Source organism: Phragmites australis, chromosome 21 (genome assembly GCF_958298935.1).
Source record: "Phragmites australis chromosome 21, lpPhrAust1.1, whole genome shotgun sequence".
NCBI classification, from domain to species: domain Eukaryota; kingdom Viridiplantae; phylum Streptophyta; class Magnoliopsida; order Poales; family Poaceae; genus Phragmites; species Phragmites australis.
Genome location: NC_084941.1, coordinates 19589324 through 19613482, shown reverse-complemented (window position 1 = coordinate 19613482; position 24159 = coordinate 19589324). Strand labels below are relative to the sequence as shown.

The window sequence follows — 24159 nt, the reverse complement described above, 5'->3', positions numbered from 1 at the left end:
TGTGTCGCGGCTCCGGCCCAGGCACGGCCCAAACCATCATGCCGTGCCGGCCCGGCCCGTTAGCCGTCGTGCCATGCCGTGCCTGGGCCATGCCTCAGGCCGGCCCATGTTACACGGTCCGTTTGGACATCTTTAATAACAGTGGGCGAGCAACTCATTCCTATGACATGCACTCCGTCCAAGTAAGGCGGACGATACTACAGTCATAGTCGATGTCATACTCCACTACCTTTTGTTTTTGCCAACATAATAAAAAAAAGGTAATCACCAAAAAAATTTCATAATTTTTTATAAATTATTTAAGCTAATATGAGGGTTAAATAATTAAAAATTGCAAAAAAAATAAAATAAATACATGCAATCGGCCAGCCTCCGTCGCCATGAGGGCGAGGAGCCACCATCGGGTGCCATCGGTCGAAGCCACCGCTAGATTCGTCATTGGCGATGGTCGCCGCCATCGCTCTGGGCTAGTGCGCCGCCTAAGGCAGCTCCACACGGTTGGCCACCACCATGAGGACAATTTGTGCCGCCATTGAGCCCGTGAGGCGCCGTCATGTGGTTGGCTGCCACCATGAGGACGGGAAGGTGCGGTAGAGCAGCCGGTCTGCCGGCTTCTCCGGCCGATCACCGTCGGATTGACGCCGCTCGATGAGCGACGTGAAGAAGAGCGCACCAGTGAAAAAGGCAATCTCTTCCCCCTTCTCGGATTCGATGAATCCGCCACCATGAGTAGCCACTGGGGGACATGTGGTGAATTGCAATGGAGGCAGCCATCCGTTGAAAGGCCAGTGGAGAAGACGGGGAAGGCGGTTACCAGAGCCAGTCTTCGTAAGAAGTTCCCCAAATGCATGATGGTTATCGCCGTCACTTTGTTACCGAAGCACGCACCCTGTTTGATAGAATGTTCTGCAGGAACAACTCTTGGAGCTCCATGCCAGCGCCTACATCGCCGAGGGTAGCATTAAGGTCAAACAAGGCGGCGGTCGTCGGGTTGCTGTTGTGTAGAGCGTGAGTGCTGATAATATGAAGTGTAATCGAGAAAGTAGAAGAGAATAATGTGTAGAGCCGATGCTGTGTGAATGGATGAGCCTTCCGAACGGGCATCCCCGCATGAATAACAGCTGGCGTTTGGAAACGAAACATCCTCCCATCGAAAAGAAACAACTGCTCGCATATCTCTATTAAGATCGAACTGGTTCGGTAAACCTGTTTAGAGCAAAACAGCAACGTCAAACACGCCGTTGCCGACAATCCAGAAGAAACACCTGCCCATAAATCTAATACAAGATCGAACGGGCCCAGGCGTAATTACACAACCTAAATTGGAGCAAGTTTGGGTACATGTCCGCTCACATTAACATGTCAGCATTTATTGCTCAAAACCCTAAGAACTGCACCAAGTTCGATCTGAATGTAACGGATGAAGGGCGCCTTAACAGGTTCTCATAGAAATTGTGCAAATAAGTGTTGGAATTCAAGCATCCCATTTAGTAGGGCTCCACAGGTGCACGGAACTTGGCACCAGCGTAGACAGCAGCAGCGCCAAGCTCTTCCTCGATCCTAAGAAGCTGTTACGACCAAAAAAGCATAAAGAATTCAATGTTCGGACGAATTTGTGAACTGGCACTTAAAACATAAATGAAAAAGGTTTCAAATAGGGCAAAGAAAAAATGACGCTATAAAAATGGTGTTGCAATATTGCAGCACTTGGAGAGGTAACTTGCCTGGTTGTACTTGGCAAGACGCTCTGATCGGCAGGGTGCTCCAGTCTTGATCTGACCCTGTAACAGAGAAAGAAAGAAAATAGATAATACTAAGCATTGTATACAGCATGGCAATGATTGAAACTTCTTACATCCTAGATATGCTCAGAATTTAAATCTTACCGTAGACAGACCAACTGCCAAATCAGCAATGAACGTATCCTCAGTTTCACCACTGCAGCAAGCAATAGGTTAACATGAGAAGAGGTACTAAGTCAACATCAAGAAATCAGAACAGTGAACAAGATATATGCATACCTCCTGTGACTGGTCATCACACCCCAGCCAGCACGCTTTGACATCTTCACAGCCTCAATACTCTCAGTCACAGATCCAATTTGGTTAACCTACACAGAAGAAAAAATAAGGACAATGATGTGTTTAAAGACAAACTATCAACACTGGTGCAGAGATAAAAGAATTAACACCTTGAGCAGAAGGGCATTGCATGCCTTGTCCTTGATAGCCTTTGCAACCCTCTGGGAGAACATATGGATATCAACAAATTACAAACAAGAGAATTGCAATGTTGCCACCTTTACAACAAAAAGGAACAAGGTACTTACAGTGGGGTTGGTGACAAGAAGGTCATCACCAACAATTTGCACTTGCTCTCCAATTTCTTCAGTCATCTTAGCATAGTGAACCCAGTCATCCTGGTCAAAGGGATCTTCAATCGAGACAATGGGGTACTCACTCACAAATGACTTGTACACATTCTTCAAGCTATCTCCTGATATCTTCTGTGAACCATCGTTGTTCTACAAGAACAGAATATATAAATTACAAACGGGTCCAATATGTTCATGGAATTGTTCACAGAAAAAGAACCATTGGTCTACCTCCTCCTTGAAGTTGAGATCATAGGTTTGGTCCTTGTCACTGTAAAACTCTGAAGCAGCAACGTCCATTCCAATGACAACCTAGTAGTAACAAAGATCCATCAGTGACAATTTCACAAGTTACCAAAAAAAAAAAAGACAACAGAATCAATTCGAGCAGACCAACCTTGCCAGTATATCCAGCCTTCTCAATTGCAGTTTTCAGGAGCTCAAGTCCTTCCTTGTTCTCCTACAATATTAAGAAAGGGAAACAAATGAATTTTCATAAGTACACATTAGTTTTAGTTTTAGTTATAGAAAGAGAAATGTTCCCAGCTACCTAGTAGCCTCAATTGAGAAGGAACTAACCTGGATGTTCGGAGCAAAACCACCTTCATCACCAACATTAGTGGCATCTTGCCCATACTTCTTTTTGATAACAGACTATAGAGGATAGCAAAAGATATATAAATTTTAATGCTTCCCAAGCAGCCAAGCTACAAGATAAGGACAACAGAAAGATGAGAGAATTGCCTTAAGGTTGTGGTACACTTCAACACCCATCTTCATAGCCTCCTTGAATGACGCAGCTCCAGTAGGAAGAATCATGAACTCCTGTGTACATGCGTAGGCCATAAATAACATTTTGCACAAACCAAAACAAGACACGATGTGAAAATCATGGTTCAGGGCATTGCCTGCATTGCGAGCTTGTTTCCAGCATGGGAACCACCATTGATGACATTAAATGCAGGGACAGGCAAAACTAATTGCTTGTTGCCTGCGAGGTTGGCAATGTGCTGCAATGAATAACATATACAAATTAATAAGAAACTGAATAGTTAAAAGCTGAATAAATTAAGAATATTGATAAAGCAAGTTAACAAGATACACACCTGGTACAAAGGAATCTTCTTGATGCTAGCTCCCGCTTTGCAAACAGCTAGTGACACAGCCAGGATAGCATTTGCACCAAGCTGAATAATATTAAATAAAAAACTGTTAGACTGCAGTTCAGCATATGAAGAAAAAATAATAATTCTAATGCCTATGAAGGTATCAATACATTTAGGTTACATAATACCTTTTGCTTGCACCACCCCCACTCATTTTTAGTGCCATCAAGTTGCTGAACCATGAAATTATCAATCTCAGTCTGTGCTGTAGGGTCCTGCAGAACAAATAAGAAAAGCAATGAGTACTTCATTTAACCTCACATAACTATATAAAGCGCGCCGGGGGGGGGGGGGGGGGATGGAGGACAAACCTTGCCAATCAGAGCAGGTCCAATTATAGAATTCACATTGTTGACAGCCTGAGACAATAGCCAAAGCATGTACGTAAATAACAATTTATTAAACACAATACAATAATCGAAGTCATACGTATCAAAACATCAAGTTACAACTGCAGCCGATGTTCTGCAATCAACTAAAATGAATTTCAGCTGATCCATCTATGACATTTAATAGCAAAGGTTCAGCAAATGGGTTTATTACATAGTTAATAATTAATGGGTGAAAAAGCAATAATTGAGCTTGCATCACCATTGACTAGACCACACATCAAATTTGCAGAAACCTGACATGGTTATTCATTTGGAATAGAAAACATAGAATCCTAACTACTAAGTGAACAGAGAAACACACAGTAACAAATGAAACAAGGAACCAAGCTACTCAGCAACAAGGAACACAAAAAAATAAATATGCTTTAGCTTACAACATTAAATAACATTGCATGACGTGCTGCAAACTAGAAAAGACCGCTATGTTATAAGACCAATAGACCATTACAGGAAATTTGGAAAGCTGCCAAAGCTTCTAGCTGGTGAAACAAAGAGCATACAACTATGGCATAAAACAGAAACTGTGGCCCATCTCTTAAATCACTAAAAGTGGCGATATATCTACGACCCATAAGAAAATCAAGATGATACCTACATATTTGAAACTATAAACATATATTTACAGAGACGTGAAAGAAGGAACAAAAAAACACGTGTCACTACAAACAAAAGTTTATACAGCTCAAACGATCATTACAATTGAAGTTAGTCAAATTAAGGTAATAACAGGCCAGCTTTAAGGCAAACCTTGGAAACACCCTTCCCCAAGTAGTCAGATCCACCATCCCTCAATTCCAGAGCTTCATAAACACCTGTAAACAGGATAGCATCATGTGCAATCAGCAACTACCCAAGTCATCTGATACACATTCAACAACGTCCACAAGACTGGTATGAACGTTCACTAACTTGAGATAAACCAAGCAAAGACATAGATTGCAATAACATAACAAAAGAACCCACCAGTTGATGCACCACTGGGAACAGCGGCCCTTGCAAAGGTTCCATCTGAGCAGCACACATCAGCCTGAGGCACACAAATCATACAATTAGCGAAACTGCTAGCAGGTCTACAAAAACAGAACAAACTAAATCATATCATTGTACCACCAAACAAACGTTTAATTGCCTCAAGGGAGTTGCAACAGATCAAGCAATAAAATCCTACACATACGACATTTCAATTTTCAAACAACCACTGCAAATCATAGTATGACGTGAAACCGTATGGCAGATCACAAGTATACAAACATTGTGAATCAAGCAAAATCAACAGTAGTTGGCCAAATACTATACATCCAAATATCAGAATCAAGTAAACAATATGTTATCCTAAAAGTTGCCTTAACAATTAACAACTAAACGGACTAAAATTCGTTGAAAATCTAGATCCTACCCGTCACGCAAAACCATCCAAAGTCAGCAAAGCATATCACGGATTGGTTAAAACCCTACGGTCCAGGGCTCCATTTCCTAAAACTCTTCCTATAATCCCCCCAGACTAGCCGGCACAGATCCAACCCACCCCCCGCACACACGAATTACCCAACATCAAAACCTCAACAACGCGAGATAGATCCACCGGACCGGACCAGGTCGATCCAGATCGGAACAGAGGCGGGGGAGGGAGAGCGAGAGGCCGGCGAGCAAGTACCTCGACGGTGGGGTTGCCGCGGCTGTCGAAGATCTGGCGCGCCTTCACGGACTGGATCGTCGCCGCCATCACCGAACCTTCCCGAAGAGCTCTCTTCTCTAGTCTGGATCGAGCGGAGGACGAGATTCAAACGGGATTTTTTTTTTTAGATGGATTCAAACAGGCTTTGGGGCTTTAGGGCAGATCGCAGGTTTATAGCAGGGGTTGAGTGAAGCGGCGGTAATTACCACGCGCACAAGGAATGATGGGTTGGGGATGTACTTCGTCAAACTGGAAGTGGGGCCCGTGTGGGTTTGGCCGTGTGTGATCCCACTTGGAGGTGGCTACACTGCGGATGCGGAAACTAGTGGGCGTGAGCGGCGGCCGGGAGCACACGGGATGGAGTTCTAGCCGTTTCTGATGGCGAGGTGGACTGCACGCTCTCTGATGGCGAGGTGGAGGCCTTGGTTTTCTTCGAGGCGTCGCGGGCTGCGCCAGCTGGAACGCGTGGCGGGGCCCACTGTGGTGGGCGATGAGTCCGATGCCCGCGGATTGTTCTCGACCTGCTTTGAGATATCCTACGCTGTGTACGGCTCAGATTTGATCTCTACGTAAAAAAATACACTTTTCCTATTTTACAATCGCCTATTTATTCGATCTTGTTCAGTCGACGCAATCGCCGACGAGGTTTGCTTGCTGGGGCTTTCTCCGGTCACCAGGCTTAGATAGATGCCTCGGCAGTAGGTGAGCCTGGCGGTGTTGTAGGGCGGCGGAGAAACTTGATAGGAAACGTTAGGGCAGGGGAGATGAGGCGTCGCCATCTAAGATAGCGGTGGGCTAGCGGGGCAGGGTTAAGAATCGGAATTAAGGCCATTTCCAACCGTCTTCATTTCTCTGCCGCAAAATCACTATGCCGGCTGGTTCTCTTCTTTTGCCGATCGGAGGCTATCGCAACAAGCTCCAGCAGCTATTTCAAATCGACTTTTTCACTGCTATAAAGATAGGGGTTGCAAATGAAGTTCGGTAAAGTTGCGGCAGTATACGGCATCTCCTAACACTGTTCACAGCGTATACACGTGGGTTTAAGGAGAGAAGGAGGGTAATGTAAGATGAGAAATAGAGTAGCTGTTGGAGATAGAAAAAATAAGGAATGCTGTAATAGTATTAGAAGATGCTGTAATAGTATTATAGAGGATTAATTTTTAAGTATCTACTAAAAATAACTTAACATCGGCGCAGGGAATAAATTGAGAGGTTGGTGGACTAGAGATTAAAGACGGCTATGAGCCTATCTAACAGCTCATAATTGTTAATATTAATTATAAATAGTCTAAAAATAGTCAACCGTTTAATATTAATACTAAAATAAAATTGATGGCACGCAACATTTCAAATGAAATATAGTCGTAGAGACACAACATACTTTTCTCGGTCTTTGTATCATGTATTCATGTAGCCTCTAGCGTGTAGACGACAAATGAATGAATCAGGGTCAAGAATATGTAAAATCAATATGCCGTGCATATAGAAAAAGAAAGGCGTGCAACAGACCAATGACGCTTGCCTTGTTGAGTACTGACCGGAATGAAGGATCCAAGTCAGTCGGTACAAATTTCAATTGAATGACGATAAATCTATCCTAGATGTACGACAAGCATGTTTTTCGGACTACTCAACGACGAACCACAAGCGAACAAAGCTCGGACAATAAGAGTGCTTGAATGCTTGAATCAAGAACTAGAGCTATACAGAGCAAAACGAGTATTTACACCGCAACTACCAATTCCTTCTAAATGATGAACAATCCTGGTCCTTAGAGAGGTGTTTACAGAAAATCGGTTTTCCGACAAATAGGTTAGACAATGTACTTGTTTCGCATCGCTGCTTAGAAAATGAAAGACATTAGAATTGGACGTCTTTGAACATTCAGATTGAAAGCATCAACTTCATCTACATATTCCAAACGCGACAACAGGGGCTGCGGACCCAATGGTTGCAGGTTCATCTTCAAACTTGAGTTCTAGGTAGTCGTCACTTTCGTCTCACAGGCAAGGCACAGGGACCCCTGTGGGGATGTGGCAACTGGGGCTGTGGAGGGAGGACAATTACACCTTAGACCGGTCCCTCGAGGAAGCGCGGCGGCGCATCGAGCCGTAGTATACAAGTCGTTCTTTTTTTTTAGTGGGTAGTAATATTATACAAATCATTGGTGCCACAGTATCGGATGGTCATGGACCTCGTGTAATTAATTGTTCATTCCATCGGGCGGCTACTTGGTAAATTTTTTATATATTTTTCAATATTTACAAAACTAAACGTCTATTTAAAAAATTTACAATCTAACCTTCTGTCGCCCGTTAGAAGAGTGGCATCAAGTGTCACTCATCCAAACCGACGGTCGCCTGATATGGCGTAGCAGATGTTTGCAGTTGTGAATAAATTTTCTAAAATAGCACATTTTATACCTTGTTATAAGAGTGATGATGCTACAAATATAGTTGATTTATTTTTCAGGAAAATCATTCGGCCACATGGATGTCTAATACTATCATTTCAGATCGTGACACCAAGTTTTTGAGTCACTTTTGGAGATTACTTTAGAATAAACTAGAGATGAAACTACTGTTTTCTACTATATATCATCTCCAAACCGACGGTCAAACAGAGGTTGTCAACCGTACATTATTGACTATGTTACTGGCTGTTCTAAAGAAAAAATTTGAGGATATAGGAAGAGTGTTTACCGTATATTGAATTTGCTTACAATAGGTCAGTACATTACACCACCAAGGTAAGTTCGTTTCAGGTAGTGTATTGATTTAATCCCCGTGCTCTTATTAATTTACTACATTTGACTACTTTAGAAAGACTTAATTTAGATTCTAATAAACGTGCTGAACTTATTCTTAAGTTGCATGAAACAACTAAAAAGAATATAGAGAGTATGACGGAAAAGTATAGAATTGCTGGAAGTAAAGGTAGGAAGGAAATAAAATTTGAACAAGGTGATTTAGTTTAGTTATTGTTGGGGGTCATCTCCCGCCACCCCCTGACTCGAAGGCAACAGCGAAGTTTACTGGAGATGCTACGTGATAGCTATCGTGCTGATTGCAGGAGTTCGTCTGTCAATCGCGGAGATCAGGGAGCAAAGTTGGTCGAAGGGTGCGGGCGTCCACGCACCTTCAGGTCCCCAAATCGGCGAAGGCATAGGCTAGTCGACTTCGACTGTCGAGCGAAGCATCGGTTCGTATCTTGCATCTTTTGGAACGAGCGAAGGCACGACCTGGTCTTCGCCGGGGGGGTGAAGGCTGCCCGTCATGCGGCCGGGCAAAGAGGGCTTCGACACCCTTCGAATGGATGGCCAGCTCGACAGTGGGCCCGACTATGGATGTCCTGGATATTGTTGTAATTATGGGATCACGCTCATTTGTACCATATTACCCCCGGATATTCCGGGAATGTAGCAGGTTAGGGGGTAAGATATGTAAACGGGACCCATGATCGCTGGGTACGGGCTATAAATAGAGCCACAGTGTAACCGTAAGAGGTAATTGAAAACTGTTCCACTTCCAGTACGTGTCACTCTAAGGGACCTTCGATGCCTCCACTTCCGAAGGCCCGCCTTGTCTGGGACTTCGATCCCAACCGTTGGCACCGTCCGCGGGATCGAACCAACAAAGGCATGCCACCCAAGAAGAAAGCGAAGCCACCCGGAGCAGCGGAGGCATTACTGGAACCCCCAACCGCGGTCGGACCTTCGGCCGACAGAACCACTTCAACAAGTAATGCTTCAGCCGGGGGGGGGGGGCGGTTCGGCTGGGCGAGAGCGGCATTGCGAAGTTGATACAGGGCCATAACAACCTACCGATGGCCGACATAACGACGCACTTCGGGTGGACACGGAGCAAATAGCAGTCATGGAACCAATGGATCGCACTCACTTCGATCTTCCAGAAAAAGAAGGCGAAAGGGGGCGGAACGAAGAATGGGAGGAACTCGGCGATTTCGCGGAGTTTGAACATGAGGAAGAAACAAACGAAGAAAGAAATGCGAGGCTAGAAGCCGAGGAGTTGGAAAGGCAGCTTACGCACAAGAAGCGCATGTTGGATGGCCTAGCGGCGAGCCGGAAAGCTGCAGAGTACTGCAGGCGGGCAGACGAAGCAAGAAAAACATTGGAAAAGATCCAAGAGGAAATCGATATACTACAAGCGGAGGGCATGTCTCGCCGGCCGACGCCACCGGGAGATTTGATACGAGCTTCGCAAGAAGCTCGGCGAAGACCTTCCACGGGAGATCCTGAGTCATCCCTAGCAATGGACATGCAAAATCAGCCATGGCCGCTAGGATTCAAGATGCCCAGGGCGGTGATGTTTGATGGAGAATCAGATCCGAGAGAATTTGTCATGAGTTTCGAGGCAGCTGTAGAGTCAGCTGGTGGGGATGGTGTAACCTTAGCGAAAGCCTTCATATTGGCGATAAAGGGAATAGCAAGGTCATGGTACTCCGCCCTACCCCCGGGATCCATATATTCATGGGAACAGCTACGCACTGCGCTGTACAGCAACTTCCAGGGGAACCGGGCAGACAACATCACCGCAACCGACCTCTTCGCGCTGAAGCAGCAACCAACAGAAACTTTACAGAGCTATATGCGTTGATTCGTACACATACATTGTCAGGCGAAGGGGTTGAGCGAAGATACGATCATCGATGCCGCAATACAGGGCATCAGAGGGGGCCTATTGGCAGGAAAGCTCACCAGAAAAAGACCCGCAAGCGTCCAGGAGCTGCTCAACAAGATGGAAGAATACTCAAGGTCTGAGCTCGATCATCTCCGAAGGAAAAATGAATTAACGACCTCCAAAGTAAAACATGCACCACCTAAAGAGGCAGGTGGTGTCAATCACAGAGACATACTTCACCGTCCAAGAAAACCCGAAGGTTCTGATTATCCAAGCCAAAAAGAAGTCAATCAAATCAACCCCAGCCCGCCCGAAGCAGTCCAAGGATCATGCGAACCCTACAACTTGCCCAATAGAGGAGGCCGATCGGGCAGGGGAAGAGGCCACGGAGGTAGAGGAGGACGAGCTCCGCACGACCCGGCAACCTTCTACTGCGAGCTGCATGGCGAAGTAGCCGGCCACCGGACTAAACATTGCCCACAGGTCGTGGCTATGAAAGAAAATTTAGCGAAGCAGTCGGCCGATAACGGAAGGACAGTTCACCATGCAACAAGCTTCGCAAGAAGCGAAGGGTGGCAAAACCACAGTCAGAACGTGGTGTTTCCAAATCAATGGCAGCATATTCCAGCACCACAGTATGCACCCGCACCTTCAGCTCAATTTGATCAAACTAGGCAAATGAACATTCGGGGCGACCTACCCCCGCCACCGCCAAGACCCGCAATCGAGGCACCACCAGAAAGTAGCAAATCAGTTAATACTATAAACCATGGGTACAATGTGGTGCTGGCCATTTCAAGGGGATCCAGCCAGCAAACAGAATCCAAGAGACAACGAAAAGAACACGTGCGAAGGGTTAACCACGTCGGAGTGGGACCAGCGTACATCAATTCAAGATGGTCTAGCATTCCCATTACATTCTCGCAAGAGGATATGAGGGTATTAGATTATCCGCACACAGATGCCTTCGTCATTACCGCGAACATTTTGGGAAATGAAGTACATAGGATATTGATCGATGGAGGAAGCTCTGCGGACATTATCTTCGCTGATGCCTTCGACAAAATGGGGCTGCGAAGAAGTGACTTAAAGCAAGCTGGGTCGCTGTTACTAGGCTTCGGCGGAAACACAATCAACGCTCTGGGAAAAATAACAATCCCAGTGTCGTTTGACGAGCAGATGAATTTCGCAAAGAAGAAATTACCTTCGATGTGGTGGACATTAGCTACCTGTACAATGCGATATTTGGGAGGGGATTCCTCAATACATTCGGAGCAATACCGCACCACGCATATTTGTGCATGAAGATGCCTGGCCCAGAAGGAGTCATAAAGGTGTTGGGAGATTAGCGAGTGGCTAGGCGAATCGAAGTGGGAATAGCTCCAGGAAGAAGAAATGTCCACAACATCGCAGACCCTTCGACAGGTCGCGAAGCAGGCCACAACCAGCCAAATATAGGGAAATGTGCGAAGGCTGCACCAGAAGGAGCTACTAGAATAGTACAACTAAATCATGAAAAAGAAGATAAAAAGATCACAATAGGAGCAGAGGCCCCAGCAGAGGATCAGCAACAACTTGTAATGTTCCTTCGCGACAACGACGATGTCTTCGTGTGGTCCCCCAGAGACCTGCAAGGAGTAAGTCGGAACATCATTCAGCACGAGCTAAATGTGGACCCCAAAGAGAAGCTAAGGAAGCAGAAGCTTAGAAAAGCTTCGGGAGAAAGAGAAGAAGCAGCAAAGGCTGAAGTAGAAAAACTGCTCGATGCCGGAGTCATACGCGAAGTTATGCACTCGGAGTGGCTGGCCAACCCTGTGTTAGTAAAGAAAAGCAATGGAAAGTGGAGAATGTGCATCGACTTCACAGACTTAAATAAAGCTTGCCCCAAGGATGACTTCCCACTACCTAGAATTGACCAGCTCGTAGACTCCGCGGCCGGCTGCGAGATGCTAAGCTTCCTAGATGCTTATGCAGGGTACCATCAAATATGGATGGCGAAGGAAGAAGAAGACAAAACGAGTTTCAGAACCTCCTTCGGAACATACTGCTTCATAAGAATGCCTTTCAAACTCCGAAATGCTGGAGCAACCTTTACAAGGTTGGTACAGGCTGTATTAAAGCCGCAGCTGCGACAAAATGTATTGGCCTATGTTGATGACATAGTAGTAAAAAGTACCAGGAGGAGCCAACACACGAAGACCTCTGGGAAACCTTCGATAATCTGCGAAGAGCAGGTTTAAAATTAAACCCGGAAAAATGCGTCTTCGGAGTGCAATCCGGAAGACTCCTAGGGTTTCCGGTGTCGAAAAGAGGCATCGAAGTGGATCCTCACAAGATACAAGCAATTTTAGATATGAAACTGCCGCAGAACAGAAAACAAGCCCAACGCTTGGCAGGAAGGCTAGCAGCATTGAACAGGTTCATTGCAAAGTCCGCCGAGCGAAGTCTACCATTCTTCAAGGTGTTAAAAAGTTCTGACCCTTTCAAATGGGGTGTCGAGCAGCAGGCATCCTTTGATGAGTTAAAAATCTACTTGATGAAGCTTACAGCACTGACCAGCCTGGATCCAGGCGCAGATTTGCTGTTATACATAGCGGCATCCCCCTCAGCAGTCCGCGCTGTACTTGTACAGGAAAAACCCAAAGACAATAGGCTGCGCCAAGCACCGGTGTACTATGTATCCGAAGCACTAGCAGGCCCAAAAAAGTCATACACAGAGTTGGAGAAAGTAGCGTATGCACTAGTAATGGCATCCCGCAAGCTCCGACACTATTTCACTTCTCACAAGATTATAATGCTAACTTCCTTACCCCTTCGCGACATGTTCGAAAACAAAGAAGCCATCGGAAGAATAGCGAAGTGGGCAACAGAGATTGCTCCATTCATGATCGTTTTCATGGAACGAACATCATTAAAATCGCAGACGCTGGCAGATTTCGTGACGGAATGGACACCTTCATCCGAAGCCTCAGATGACGAAGCACCAGAACCTATCTGGACCGCGTATTGCGACGGAGCTTGGGGAGCTACAGGAGCAGGAGTTTCGGCAGTAATGTTCTCACCTTCGAGGATGAAGCTGCGATACGCCGCCAGGTTAGAGTTCCGCTCCACAAACAATACGGCGGAATACAAAGCTGTACTCCTGGTACTTCGCAAGGCGAAGGCTTTGGGAGCCCGGAGAATACTTGTCAAAACAGACTCTAAGGTCATAGCAAGTCAAATTGAAAAAAACATTCCAGGCAAAGGAACCAGAGCTGATCAAGTATAGAGCAGCAGTGCGAAGAATGGAAAAATACTTCGTCGAATTCACAGTCAAAAGTGTATTAAGAAATGATAACAACAAAGCAGATGAGCTAGCGAAAGCGGCTTCGCAGAACCTGCCTATGCCTCCAGACGTTTTCTATCAGAAGCTAACTAAACTGGCCCTCGAGGATAGTTTCAACCAAACGCGCCTGGTTGCAACAACCGAAAGCGAAGACTGGCGTTTTCCAATAATGGCATATCTGCGGGGTCAGAGAGATATCGAAGATCAGGTCGAGGAAAAGCGCATGGCTCAGAGGGTAAGAAATTATAAAGTTATAGACGATAATCTGTACAAAGCAGGAGTCTGCGCACCATTCTTGCGATGCATATCTCAGAAAGAAGGCTAACAACTGTTAAGCAAAATTCACAGCGGGTTGTGCGGTTCTTATATCGGAACAAGGGCTTTGGTAGGAAAAGCGTACAGGTAGGGCTTCTATTGGCCAACAGCTGTAAATGATGCGGACCAACTAGTACGAAGTTGCCAACAGTGCCAATTCTGGGCGAAGGGATCAAGCAGACCGACGACGAAGACACAACTCATTCCGCCGATCTGGCCATTACGGCGATGGGGAATTGACATTGTTGGGCAGCTGCCGCCAGCCCCAGGGAATTTGCGCTATGCGGTGGTGGCAGTAGAGTACTTTTCAAAATGGGTAGAAGAAATGCCACTTGTGAGCATAACGTCAGGAAACATACAAAAATTCCTATGGCAGAATATTGTGTGCCTCTTCGAGGTTCCAAGCGAAATAACTGTGGACAATGGCACTCAGTTCGATAGCGCGGGTTTTAGATATTTCTGTAATGGTCTGGGCATAAAAGTAATTTTTGCATCAGTATACCACCCACAATCTAATGGCGCAGTTGAGAGAGCAAATGGCATCATCTTCGTGGGGGTCGCGAAGCGTCTTCACGGATTGCCAAAAGGAAAGTGGGTCGAAGAGCTGCCCAAGGTACTATGGTCATTAAGAACAACGGTTGCAAGACCAACGGGATACACGCCATTTCGCCTCCTCTTTGGCGAAGAGTCCATGACTCCAGAGGAATGCAAAACAAAATCATTCAGGCTCGGGAATGAACTATACCAATGCAAAGAACTATCATCGAATTATGCCCTTGAAGAAGTAAGATTGCAAGCCGCAAAAAATCTGTCCAGTTATCAGAAAGAGACAAGAAAATAGAGAGATAGGAATGTATCCGAAAAGACCTTCGCCCCCGGAGACTTGGTGTTGCGAAGGTTCAGTACAACGGCATCGGTTGGAAAACTCCAGAGTAAATGGGATGGCCCCTTCATAGTTAAAAGATCTCTGAGACCTGGCTCATATCATTTAGCTAATATGGAAGGTGAGGAGCTTCCGCACACCTAGAACACAGACACTCTTCGCAAGTTCTACGTCTAAAGGTCGGCAACTAAAGTCCGAGACTCCAATGTAATTTTTAATTTCATAGTATTTCTTGTAATCACATTGTAAGGGTACTGCACTCTTTTCCTCGCAGGGGGACCCCTTCACCAGAGGGTGAGGTTTTTAACGAGGCAGAAATCCATGTAAACAATGATAGTGCCACCCCAAAAAAAAGTGTTGCTTGTCTCGAGTACTACTAGTTTATCGTCAAAGTGCGCCAACCTAGAGGTAGATTGGCGCACCAATCAACGACTAGAACGCGGTGCAAAGTGTAAGCAAACAAACGTACACTTGCGACCTTCGCGGGATTACAAAAACCGCTAGGGGGCTAAGAGTGCCTGCCCCCGCACCGAAGGGAAAAACATACCTTCGGGAGAAAAAATGAAGTGTCGATGAACCAACGAAACAGCAGCGCACTTCACCAGAAGTCAGGGCCTAAGAGTGCCTGCCCCCACACCGAAGGGAAAAACATATCTTCGGGAGAAAAAATGAAGTGTCGCTGAACCAACGAAACGGCAGCGCACTTCGCCAGAAGTCGGGGGCTAAGAGTGTCTGCCCCCCCACCCAAGGGAAAAACATACCTTCGGGAGAAAAAACAAAGTGTCGCTGAACCAATGAAATGTCAGCTCACTTCGCCAGAAGTCGGGGGCTAAGAGTGCCTGCCCCCCACCCAAGGGAAAAACATACCTTCGGGAGAAAAAAACAAAGTGTTGCTGAACCAACGAAACGGCAGCGCACTTCGCTAGAAGTCGGGGGCTAAGAGTGCCTGCCTCGCACCGAAAGGAAAAACATACCTTCGGGAGAAAAAACAAAGTGTCGCTGAACCAACGAAACGGCAGCGCACTTCGCCAGAAGTCAGGGGCAAAGAGTGCATGCCCCCGTACCGAAGGGAAAAACATACCTTCGGGAGAAAAAATGAAGTGTCGCTGAACCAACGAAACGGCAGCGCACTTCGCCAGAAGTCGGGGGCTAAGAGTGCCTGCCCCCACACCGAAGGGAAAAACATACCTTCGGGAGAAAAAATGAAGTGTCGCCGAACCAATGAAACGTCAGCGTACTTTGCCAGAAGTCGGGGGCTAAGAGTGCATGCCCCCGTACCGAAGGGAAAAACATACCTTCGGGAGAAAAAACGAAGTGTCGCTGAACCAACGAAACGGCAGCGCACTTCGCCAGAAGTCGGGGGCTAAGAGTGCCTGCTCCCGCACCGAAGGGAAAAACATGCCTTCGGGAGAAAAAACGAAGTGTCGCTGAACCAACAAAACGGCAACGCACTTCGCCATAAGTCGGGGGCCAAGAGTGCTTGCCCCCCCCCCTGGCCGAAGTTACCTACGACTAAAAGTCAGGGGGGGGACAGCGTTTTAAAATAAAAATAAAAATAAAAATATTAGCCCCATGCAATCGCAGGAAACTGTGGAGAAATTCGGGGGGAGGGCTTCGCCAAATACGTCTGACCCAAAGATCCAACTAAGATTCAGAACGCCTCGAATCGTAGACAACGCTTCGGGCGCCATGCCACTAAAAGTATAACAAAAGAACAAATCATAATACAAAACCGATTTATTCCGCATCAAAATCAACATCTGGATCAACAAAATCCTTATACAAACGACTGAAAGAAAATAGATAAGCAATGTCTTCGCTGGCATGAAAACGCGACGTTGGGGCCGGATGGGCCCCAACTTGAATACAATATGACGGCGACGTAGGGATATCATCGTCGCTACCACTGCGCCTCACTACCTGCGAAGAGGGACCACGCCGATAGCAAATTTGCGGTCTGTGCAAAACTGACTCTTCGTCCTGAGGTTCAATCTTCGGCTCAAGGAGCACCGATGTGCCTTCAACGTCTCCTTCCGCTGCATGACGTAGATTCCATTCAGTTCGTCGACTAGCTAGCGTCGAAGGACTAACAGATTTCCAAAACGCTTTTGTCCTAGCGTTCATATCATCATACAACCTACACTTCGCATGCCAATACCGCTCGAGCTCGATATCGACATGACGTCGGTGAAATGATTCCCAGCAGGACCAGGACACATAAAAATTGTCCCTCATCATGGTCAAAGGCACAGCTTCTTCGGCTACCTGTGCAGTGTCCGAAGAAAGGACCTGCGCAAGGAGTGTAAAAAGGTCAATAACACTTCGATATAAACATAAAATATATTACACAACCAATGTGTTACATCGTCAATTACAAAAGCGAAAGTATAAACAATACGACCCTTCGCGCCGATTCAGCCCACCTTCCCAGTATCTTCGGCTGTCGTGGTCGTCGGTTTCGATGAGGGATCATCCCTCGCCTTGGCCTAACAAAAAAATTAATAATAATAAATTCATTATTACTACACATAACCCCTTTTATAATCTTCGACCAGACAAAACAAAAGTTAACTCAACATACCCTTTGTCGGTTCATTTTGGCTTCTCGAAGAGCGAGCCCGCGGCCGTGCTTGCACCAATAATTGGTGGTGAATGATCGAGCAGTGCTCTTCGATGCCTTTGTAACGGCCGAAGTTGAAAGATCCGAAGGGTACTGGAAGGAAGGCCTTTGGAGAGCAGTATGATGGTCGCAACCCGTCATCTCGACAGAGTGCACGAGACTTCGGGCAGCAACCATTGTGCAGAAGTTGCCGTAGAGTTGTGCGGCAGGAAGGAGGCTACCACTGGTCTCATTGATCAAGCTAATAAGTCCACCCAGCCCTACGAGTTCGATTGATGGGGGAGTCGCCGAGGCGCCAATACCTTCGAAGGTATGACTGATTGTTTCGCACACGACGACCGCCTTCGGCTCAAGCTCCCCAATGACATTAAGAGTATCGTCGTTATAAGCCTTCACTTCGCTTAATTCAGCCTGCAGCCGCTCAACTCTCTCTTTCTCCGACGCGCAAAGTACTTGCAATTCGCACACTTGCGCCTCGGAGGACTGCAGGTTCTAGCGAAGACAGCTTACTTCGCTATACGCAAACCCCTTCTCCGAGTGAAGGGTGCTAACCTCCCTTTCAAGATGCTCCAGTCGTAATTCTGCATCCTTCGCTCGCCGCGACATCTCGCGTTTCTGGCCCTCAACTTTTTCCGCCCGTTTTTGCAACAAGTCAATCTGGGCCTGAGCGCTTCGGGCCCGAGCTTCGGATTTTTTAGCTTGCTTACGTTGAGCTCGTGAGAGAAGCAAAACCTGAAGTATCAAATACAAGTCAGCAAAATACCAAGTTTTTTAATGTAAGAAAATATACGATATACCTTCGCTATAGCCACATCGGATGCATTGATCAGCTCGCTTGTAGACTTCTGGGCAAGCGGAATCTCGAGTTCAGGAAGGACGAAGGTTCCAAACATCTTCTTCGCATCACTGACCTCCCCGATTCTCGGTTCAAAAGTGGTGGGCCGCAACGCCTCAGGCGCAATGGCCTTCACGTCAAGCAGCCCGCCGAGACCCATCAAACCCTTCCCTCTGCGGCAGGGCACACTCGGCGTTGACTCCTCGGTCTCGGAAGATGAGCTCGAAGGTGATGAGGGTGATGAGTACGCCGCCACTTCTACATCGTCGGCACCTTCGGCTTCGGGCTCCTCCTGAATGGCGGGCTTGGTTATTGCGCCCGCCTCTGTCAATTCCTCACCATCGCTCAGAATTAACGTTGGAAGATCGACACGCGAGCAAAACAAGGACTTCGGCGCCTGGACCTCCTGCGCGCCTTCAAAACTCTCAGGACAGGCCATGTCGCGTGAAGCAGCAAAGCCCTCCAGAGACGTTTCTGTGTGAATAACCTCGGGCGCGGCTTTGCGCGGTCTTTTTCGGAGGGCAACAGCTTTCTTGGTGCAGCCCACCTTCAGCGACCGCTCTGGGTGCTTCCTCTTCATCGAAGGGCCAACAGCGGGCTCTTCGCCCGCTTCCGCTGCTGGGGAGCCCCCCGCGGTACTTTGCAGCACGGTGGCAATCTTCGGTCGTTCAGCATATGACAGACCTCGATATTTGAAGATTCTGTTCAGTCTTCAGGTAAGTCCCTAGTCGACGCATAGCTGCGCTTCGCTAGTGGTAATCTTGCTAACTAACATTATAGCCTTCGCCTCCACCTCGGCGACTGACAAATCTAGAAAAAATCATAACCGTTACGCAAGGAAATTTAACTTATGTAAAAATGCGCGGATAAGAGGGCACCTACGAAGCCGTCCAAAGTAGGATGGGGCCGGCAAAGCCCCTCAGGCCCCTTGTCCCCCGAATTCCGGAATAACCCAGCCATGGCTAAGAGGCCAGACTCCGGTAGCCAAGAACTCCTCCACCAAATCACAGGTAGAAAGATGCTTCGCACACCTAGCGAAGGCTTCAAGGGCAGCTTGCTGCGATGATTTCAACCGCACATCTGGCGCATGGTTTCCCTTCACTTCTTCGCATTTAGATACAAGGTATTCTTCGGCCTCCACCTTGTGGTAGAACCACCACTGAGTCCAATCACTAGGCCACTTATTCTTGTACACTACCGTGGGCGTAGACAAGCCAACGCGATAGGCGAAGTTCAGACACCCATAGTGGGCCTCGCTCTGCACTCCGCGGGCGAAGACCGGCTTACGTTGGTGATGCAAATAGACCTCGAAGAGTTTTAATACTTTTATCACCATCTCGTCACAAGGAAGCCGAAGGCCAGCCCGAAAATAGTGCACAAACACAATAGCCTCATCGTCAGCGGGCTCCGGCATCTCTTGTTTGCTGGGAAGCCGGACCTTCGAGACATCGCTAATCAAACCTTCTCTGACAAGGCCAGCCAGAACTTCGCCGTCCACTTTGGATTGGCCAATCCAGTAGGTCTTCGGTCAGGAGGATCTAAGCTTCGGAGCCATCTAGTCCAAGAAATTCCTTCAACAGCGCGATGACAACCGGGGGCTTCGTCTAAGGCGTCCGAAAAAATGTAACTGACTTCGTACGAGAGCGGCAGCTTTTACCAAGGGCACAGTGAAATTTTTTTGACAGCAGCCCGGTACTTATAGGGCGAGACAGCCGCGGTTACAATTTCCAGCATCAAAAATAGTACCGGCACCAAAAACCATGCTTGGATATCCACCATGAACATTAAATGCAGGCAGTTATAGAGACCGTTGCGCCGCCGCTAAGGAGCATTAAAAAAAATATAACATCTAAAAATTAACAGCATGCATTGAATCAAGTAAACTTTGACAGGCCGAAGGGGGACGGCGTTTAGATATCTCGAAGGCTACAGGCTCGGCTTATCGAAGATAAACCTTGCCAGTAGGGGGCTACTATTGGGGATCATCTCCCGCCACCTCCTGACTCGAAGGCAACCATGAAGTTTACTGGAGATGCTACGTGATAGCTATCGTGCTGATTACAGGAGTTCGTCCGTCAGTCGCGGAGATCAAGGAGCGAAGTTGGTCGAAGGGTGCGGGCGTCCATGCACCTTCAGGTCCCCGAATCGGCGAAGGCGGAGGCTAGTCGACTTCGACTGTCGAGCGAAGCTTTGGTTCGTATCGTGCATCTTTTGGAACGAGCGAAGGCACGACCTGGTCTTCGCCGGGGGGCGAAGGCTGCCCGTCATGCGGCCGGGCAAAGAGGGCTTCGACACCCTTCGAATGGATGGCCAGCTCGACAGTGGGTCCGACTACGGTTGTCCTGGATACTGTTGTAATTATGGGATCATGCTCATTTGTACCATATTACCCCCGGATATTCCGGGAATGTAGCAGGTTAGGGGGTAAGATATGTAAACAGGACCCGTGATCGTCTGGTACGGGCTATAAATAGAGCCACAGTGTAACCGTAAGAGGTAATTGAAAATTGTCCCACTTCCAGTACGTGTCACTCTAAGGGACCTTCGATACCTCCACTTCCGAAGGCCCGCCTTGTCTGGGACTTCGATCCCAACAGTTATATTTGAGGAAGGATAGGTTTCCAGAATTAAAAAAGAAAATCAAAGTTGATGTCTAGAGCTGATGGACCATTTAAGATAATTGAGAAAATCAATGACAATGCACACAAATTGGACCTACCTGTAGATTTTGGGGTTAGTTCCACATTTAACATTTCATATTTGAAGCTCTACTTGGGAGAAGAAGAATAGCTTGAGTCGAGGATGACTCCAATTCAAAAGAGGGAGGATGATGAGCCCATGGCTCCTTCAGATACGATCAATATTATTAATATTTCTTAAATCATACAAGGTCCAATTACAAGAGCACGTGCACGACAATTAGATCACCAGGTAAACTCATTTCTCGTTGTTCATGCTTCCTTAGATGGATTACTACTAAACTATTGTGATATTTTATTGCTTAAGAACGTGGGAGAAGTACCACAACCTTACCCGGATGTCACATCTCGAAGGCTATGTCGTGGTCATGGTCGTGGTCGAGTCTCAGGATAGCACATCAATAAAATGAGCATAACTCTCGTATTTGGAGTTCAATTGAGGCGTTCTTGGACTTACTGGAAAGCTTATAACGAACTCTTTCCAATAGATCTATGTTTGACCAAATATTCCTTATAGTTTAGTCAGAGTCGAAGGAATAAGGTGTTGTGTCATCATTTTGGACCTTATCGGGTCTTGTAAGCGTATCGGAGTCGGAGTCTAGGTTGTGCACGCATCTTTCCATGGTTGCACAACCCTAGGTTGACCTCCTCACATCCCCCTATATATACACAGTAGCCGTCATAGTTTAGGCTCAGGTTTAGTTTAGATTATTCTGTTTAGACAGTTTCGCCATTTATCGGTTTGTTGAACCCCAACTCGATTACTTCATTGGTAATTAGCAATATTCAGATTGTATCTACCGGTTCTTACTTGTGCTCTCAATTTGCTTGCAGGAAAAGCCTTCTTGGCGAGGTCAATCGCGTCTTGGCATGGTTGATGACCACGGAGTAGTGATGCAGTGGTTGCAAGGGTTCTCGATCTATTTTGGCCAGAGTCTTTGGATCATTAATGTCAAAACTCCACCAATCGACTTATCATATTACCTCAGAAGATCAGCCAAACGCACATCAGTTAGCGTCATCCGTCGCCATTTGTTATTTTCAAAGTATTTCAAAGTATGTCGTCATTCATTGTTTTTAAGATAATTTTATATGTGGAATTATCTGATAAGGATATTTGAACACAACAATTTTATTCAGAGCAGCAACAGATATGATGGCATGTACGGTATACGATCATCCTAACATATCCATGTATCGCCTCTAAACCTAACATATCTTAGAGAATATAAACAATATGATTATAAAATCAACTCTACTGAGTGCAACATGTGTACTTTCCCTTCCTTGCAGCTTTCGGTCCTGCCTCACGCTTCTGACGTGCCCTCTCACGTTTTCTCTCCCTTTCCGCCTCACGGGGCTCCTCCCTCCTATCGTCAGCTTCCATTTAATGGATCCATCTTCATGTAGTTTGGTGATGCTCGTGTAGGAGAAACACATCTACTGGTGATTGCTCGATATCCAACCACTATACAAAGTCACATAGTAGTGGTGGAGACTTCAACGAAGACCAAAATGATCAGTGGTAAATCACATATATATTTGAAGTAGTTTGGCCAGAAATATTTACCTAACGGTAGCCACCATGGATACTACCCTGGGTGGATCGTACTCATAGTTCGAGCACATGAAAGAACCTCCTTCCGTAGGTGTTAGAGAATTCATTGGACTTCATTACTTTACAAAGGTCTTCACACCAGCACATGGACACTTCGCACATGGGCACTTCGTCCCTAGCAGACGTAGTATCCAACATTTATTTCTTGAGGAGAGGATCAGACGCCATTGTAGTAGGAGTTGTGGAGGTTAAGGTGACTGCTTTGGTTCTACATGTTGCCAGTAGCTCTTCTATTTATACTGAAGTTTCATACTGGTTTATGGACTAAGTTCACATAAATTGAATAGGGGAAGGCAATTGATTCCACTATATGGAGTGGTCATATTAACTGAAAAGGCTAGGTTTGAAAAGGCAATTTCTGAAAATGCTAGATTTGAAAATGCTACTTCTAAAAAGGCTATTTCTGAAAAAACTATGTCTAAAAAGGCTATTTCTGAAAAGGCTGGGCCCGAAAAGGCTAGGGCTAAGAAGGCTAGGCGTGAGAAGGCTACGTCTGAAATAGGTACAAGTTTATTAATCGGATGAGTATAGTACAAGCTAGTAATTTTATTAGCAAAGTTGGACGTCTACGAGTAACACAAAGTTCACGATAATATTACAATGTTGCGGAGTGAAAATGGATTCTACTGGGTGGACTAGGGATGTTTCCCCATTCTTTCATGTGCCGCTTCATGCTCAGCTTCTTCCTGCTAACGCAGGAGCGCTTCATTCCATTGTAGTAGTTCCTCACGCATTTGAAGTTCGGCCTCTTTCCTCCTTAAAATGTCTTCTCGGAGACGTTGTTCCTCTTCATGCATTTGAAGTTCCTCATCATGTCGCTTGCGTTCATGTTCTCAACATTGGCATTCCTGTTGAAGCTCGTGATGTGCCTCCCACCATCGGCGTGCTTCCTCCATTCTTCTCTCATACTCATGTTTGGTTTCAGCCTCTCTGATGGAGCCTCTATTGTAAGGTGGCTTGACAAGGTCGATCCATTCCTTGAAATGACAAAGCTTGAGACAATAAATGTGGCGTTAGTAGTGTTGTGAGCAATATATATTTGGGAGGTGCGATCAAAGTGCAAAAGTGGAACACATCATAAAATCATCATCAAGGTCTGGACACATGAAGAACCTTTTACCAAAAGTCTCCACCTTGAAGGACGTTGATATTCGAGCTTGGTTGTCATGCCTACACAAAAGGATGCTCATGTCATTGTGGCACTCCCATGGGGTGGTTCCTCTAGGATTCCATGATGGCTTGTTTTGAGACGATAGAAATAAACAATTAGTAAGCAAAATAATGGCATGTACAATACTAATATAGCTACAAATGTATTCACATTTGTTCTGTCTTTGGATATGATGTATTGTGGTGTCATTTCGGTTGGAAAAGGGATTCTGCATCATGCCAATTCTTTCTAAAAAGCGCAACAGTATGTTGTCATTTCGATCTAAAAAGCAACTCCAATTTGGCACAACAAAAAAATTATGGCGTGGTAAAATGAGCTATGTTGATCTCATGCATCTATAAAAGCCTTATGTATCTTCAAACTGAAACCATAGCGATCAATGGTGACTAGAGGTGGGAGGGGCCGAGGAAGAAGGGGGAGGGGAGGCCAGCGGTGAGATGGGAGGG

The 24159-nt window shown here is 46.3% G+C and overlaps 1 protein-coding gene across 2 annotated transcripts in view; it reads right to left on the bottom strand.

Moving 5' to 3' along the window:
* Positions 1-1152: 1152 nt before the first annotated feature.
* LOC133903573 (enolase 2) overlaps positions 1153-24159 on the bottom strand; it is a 38465-nt gene continuing 15458 nt past the window's right edge. The window contains exons 1-17 of one of the 2 annotated variants that reach the window (XM_062344992.1): positions 5587-5958; positions 4896-4959; positions 4680-4744; positions 3852-3899; positions 3669-3755; positions 3481-3561; positions 3283-3384; positions 3119-3199; positions 2954-3028; positions 2772-2834; positions 2606-2686; positions 2330-2524; positions 2192-2242; positions 2022-2110; positions 1887-1938; positions 1725-1781; positions 1153-1568 (exon numbers count right to left, since the gene is read on the bottom strand). In XM_062344992.1, coding sequence (XP_062200976.1) covers positions 1488-1568; positions 1725-1781; positions 1887-1938; positions 2022-2110; positions 2192-2242; positions 2330-2524; positions 2606-2686; positions 2772-2834; positions 2954-3028; positions 3119-3199; positions 3283-3384; positions 3481-3561; positions 3669-3755; positions 3852-3899; positions 4680-4744; positions 4896-4959; positions 5587-5655 — 1341 coding nt within the window. In that variant the 5' untranslated portion in view covers positions 5656-5958 and the 3' untranslated portion in view covers positions 1153-1487. Of the gene's footprint in view, positions 1569-1724; positions 1782-1886; positions 1939-2021; positions 2111-2191; positions 2243-2329; positions 2525-2605; positions 2687-2771; positions 2835-2953; positions 3029-3118; positions 3200-3282; positions 3385-3480; positions 3562-3668; positions 3756-3851; positions 3900-4679; positions 4745-4895; positions 4960-5586; positions 5959-24159 lie in introns of those variants that run through there. The other variant, XM_062344993.1, reaches the window with a different exon arrangement.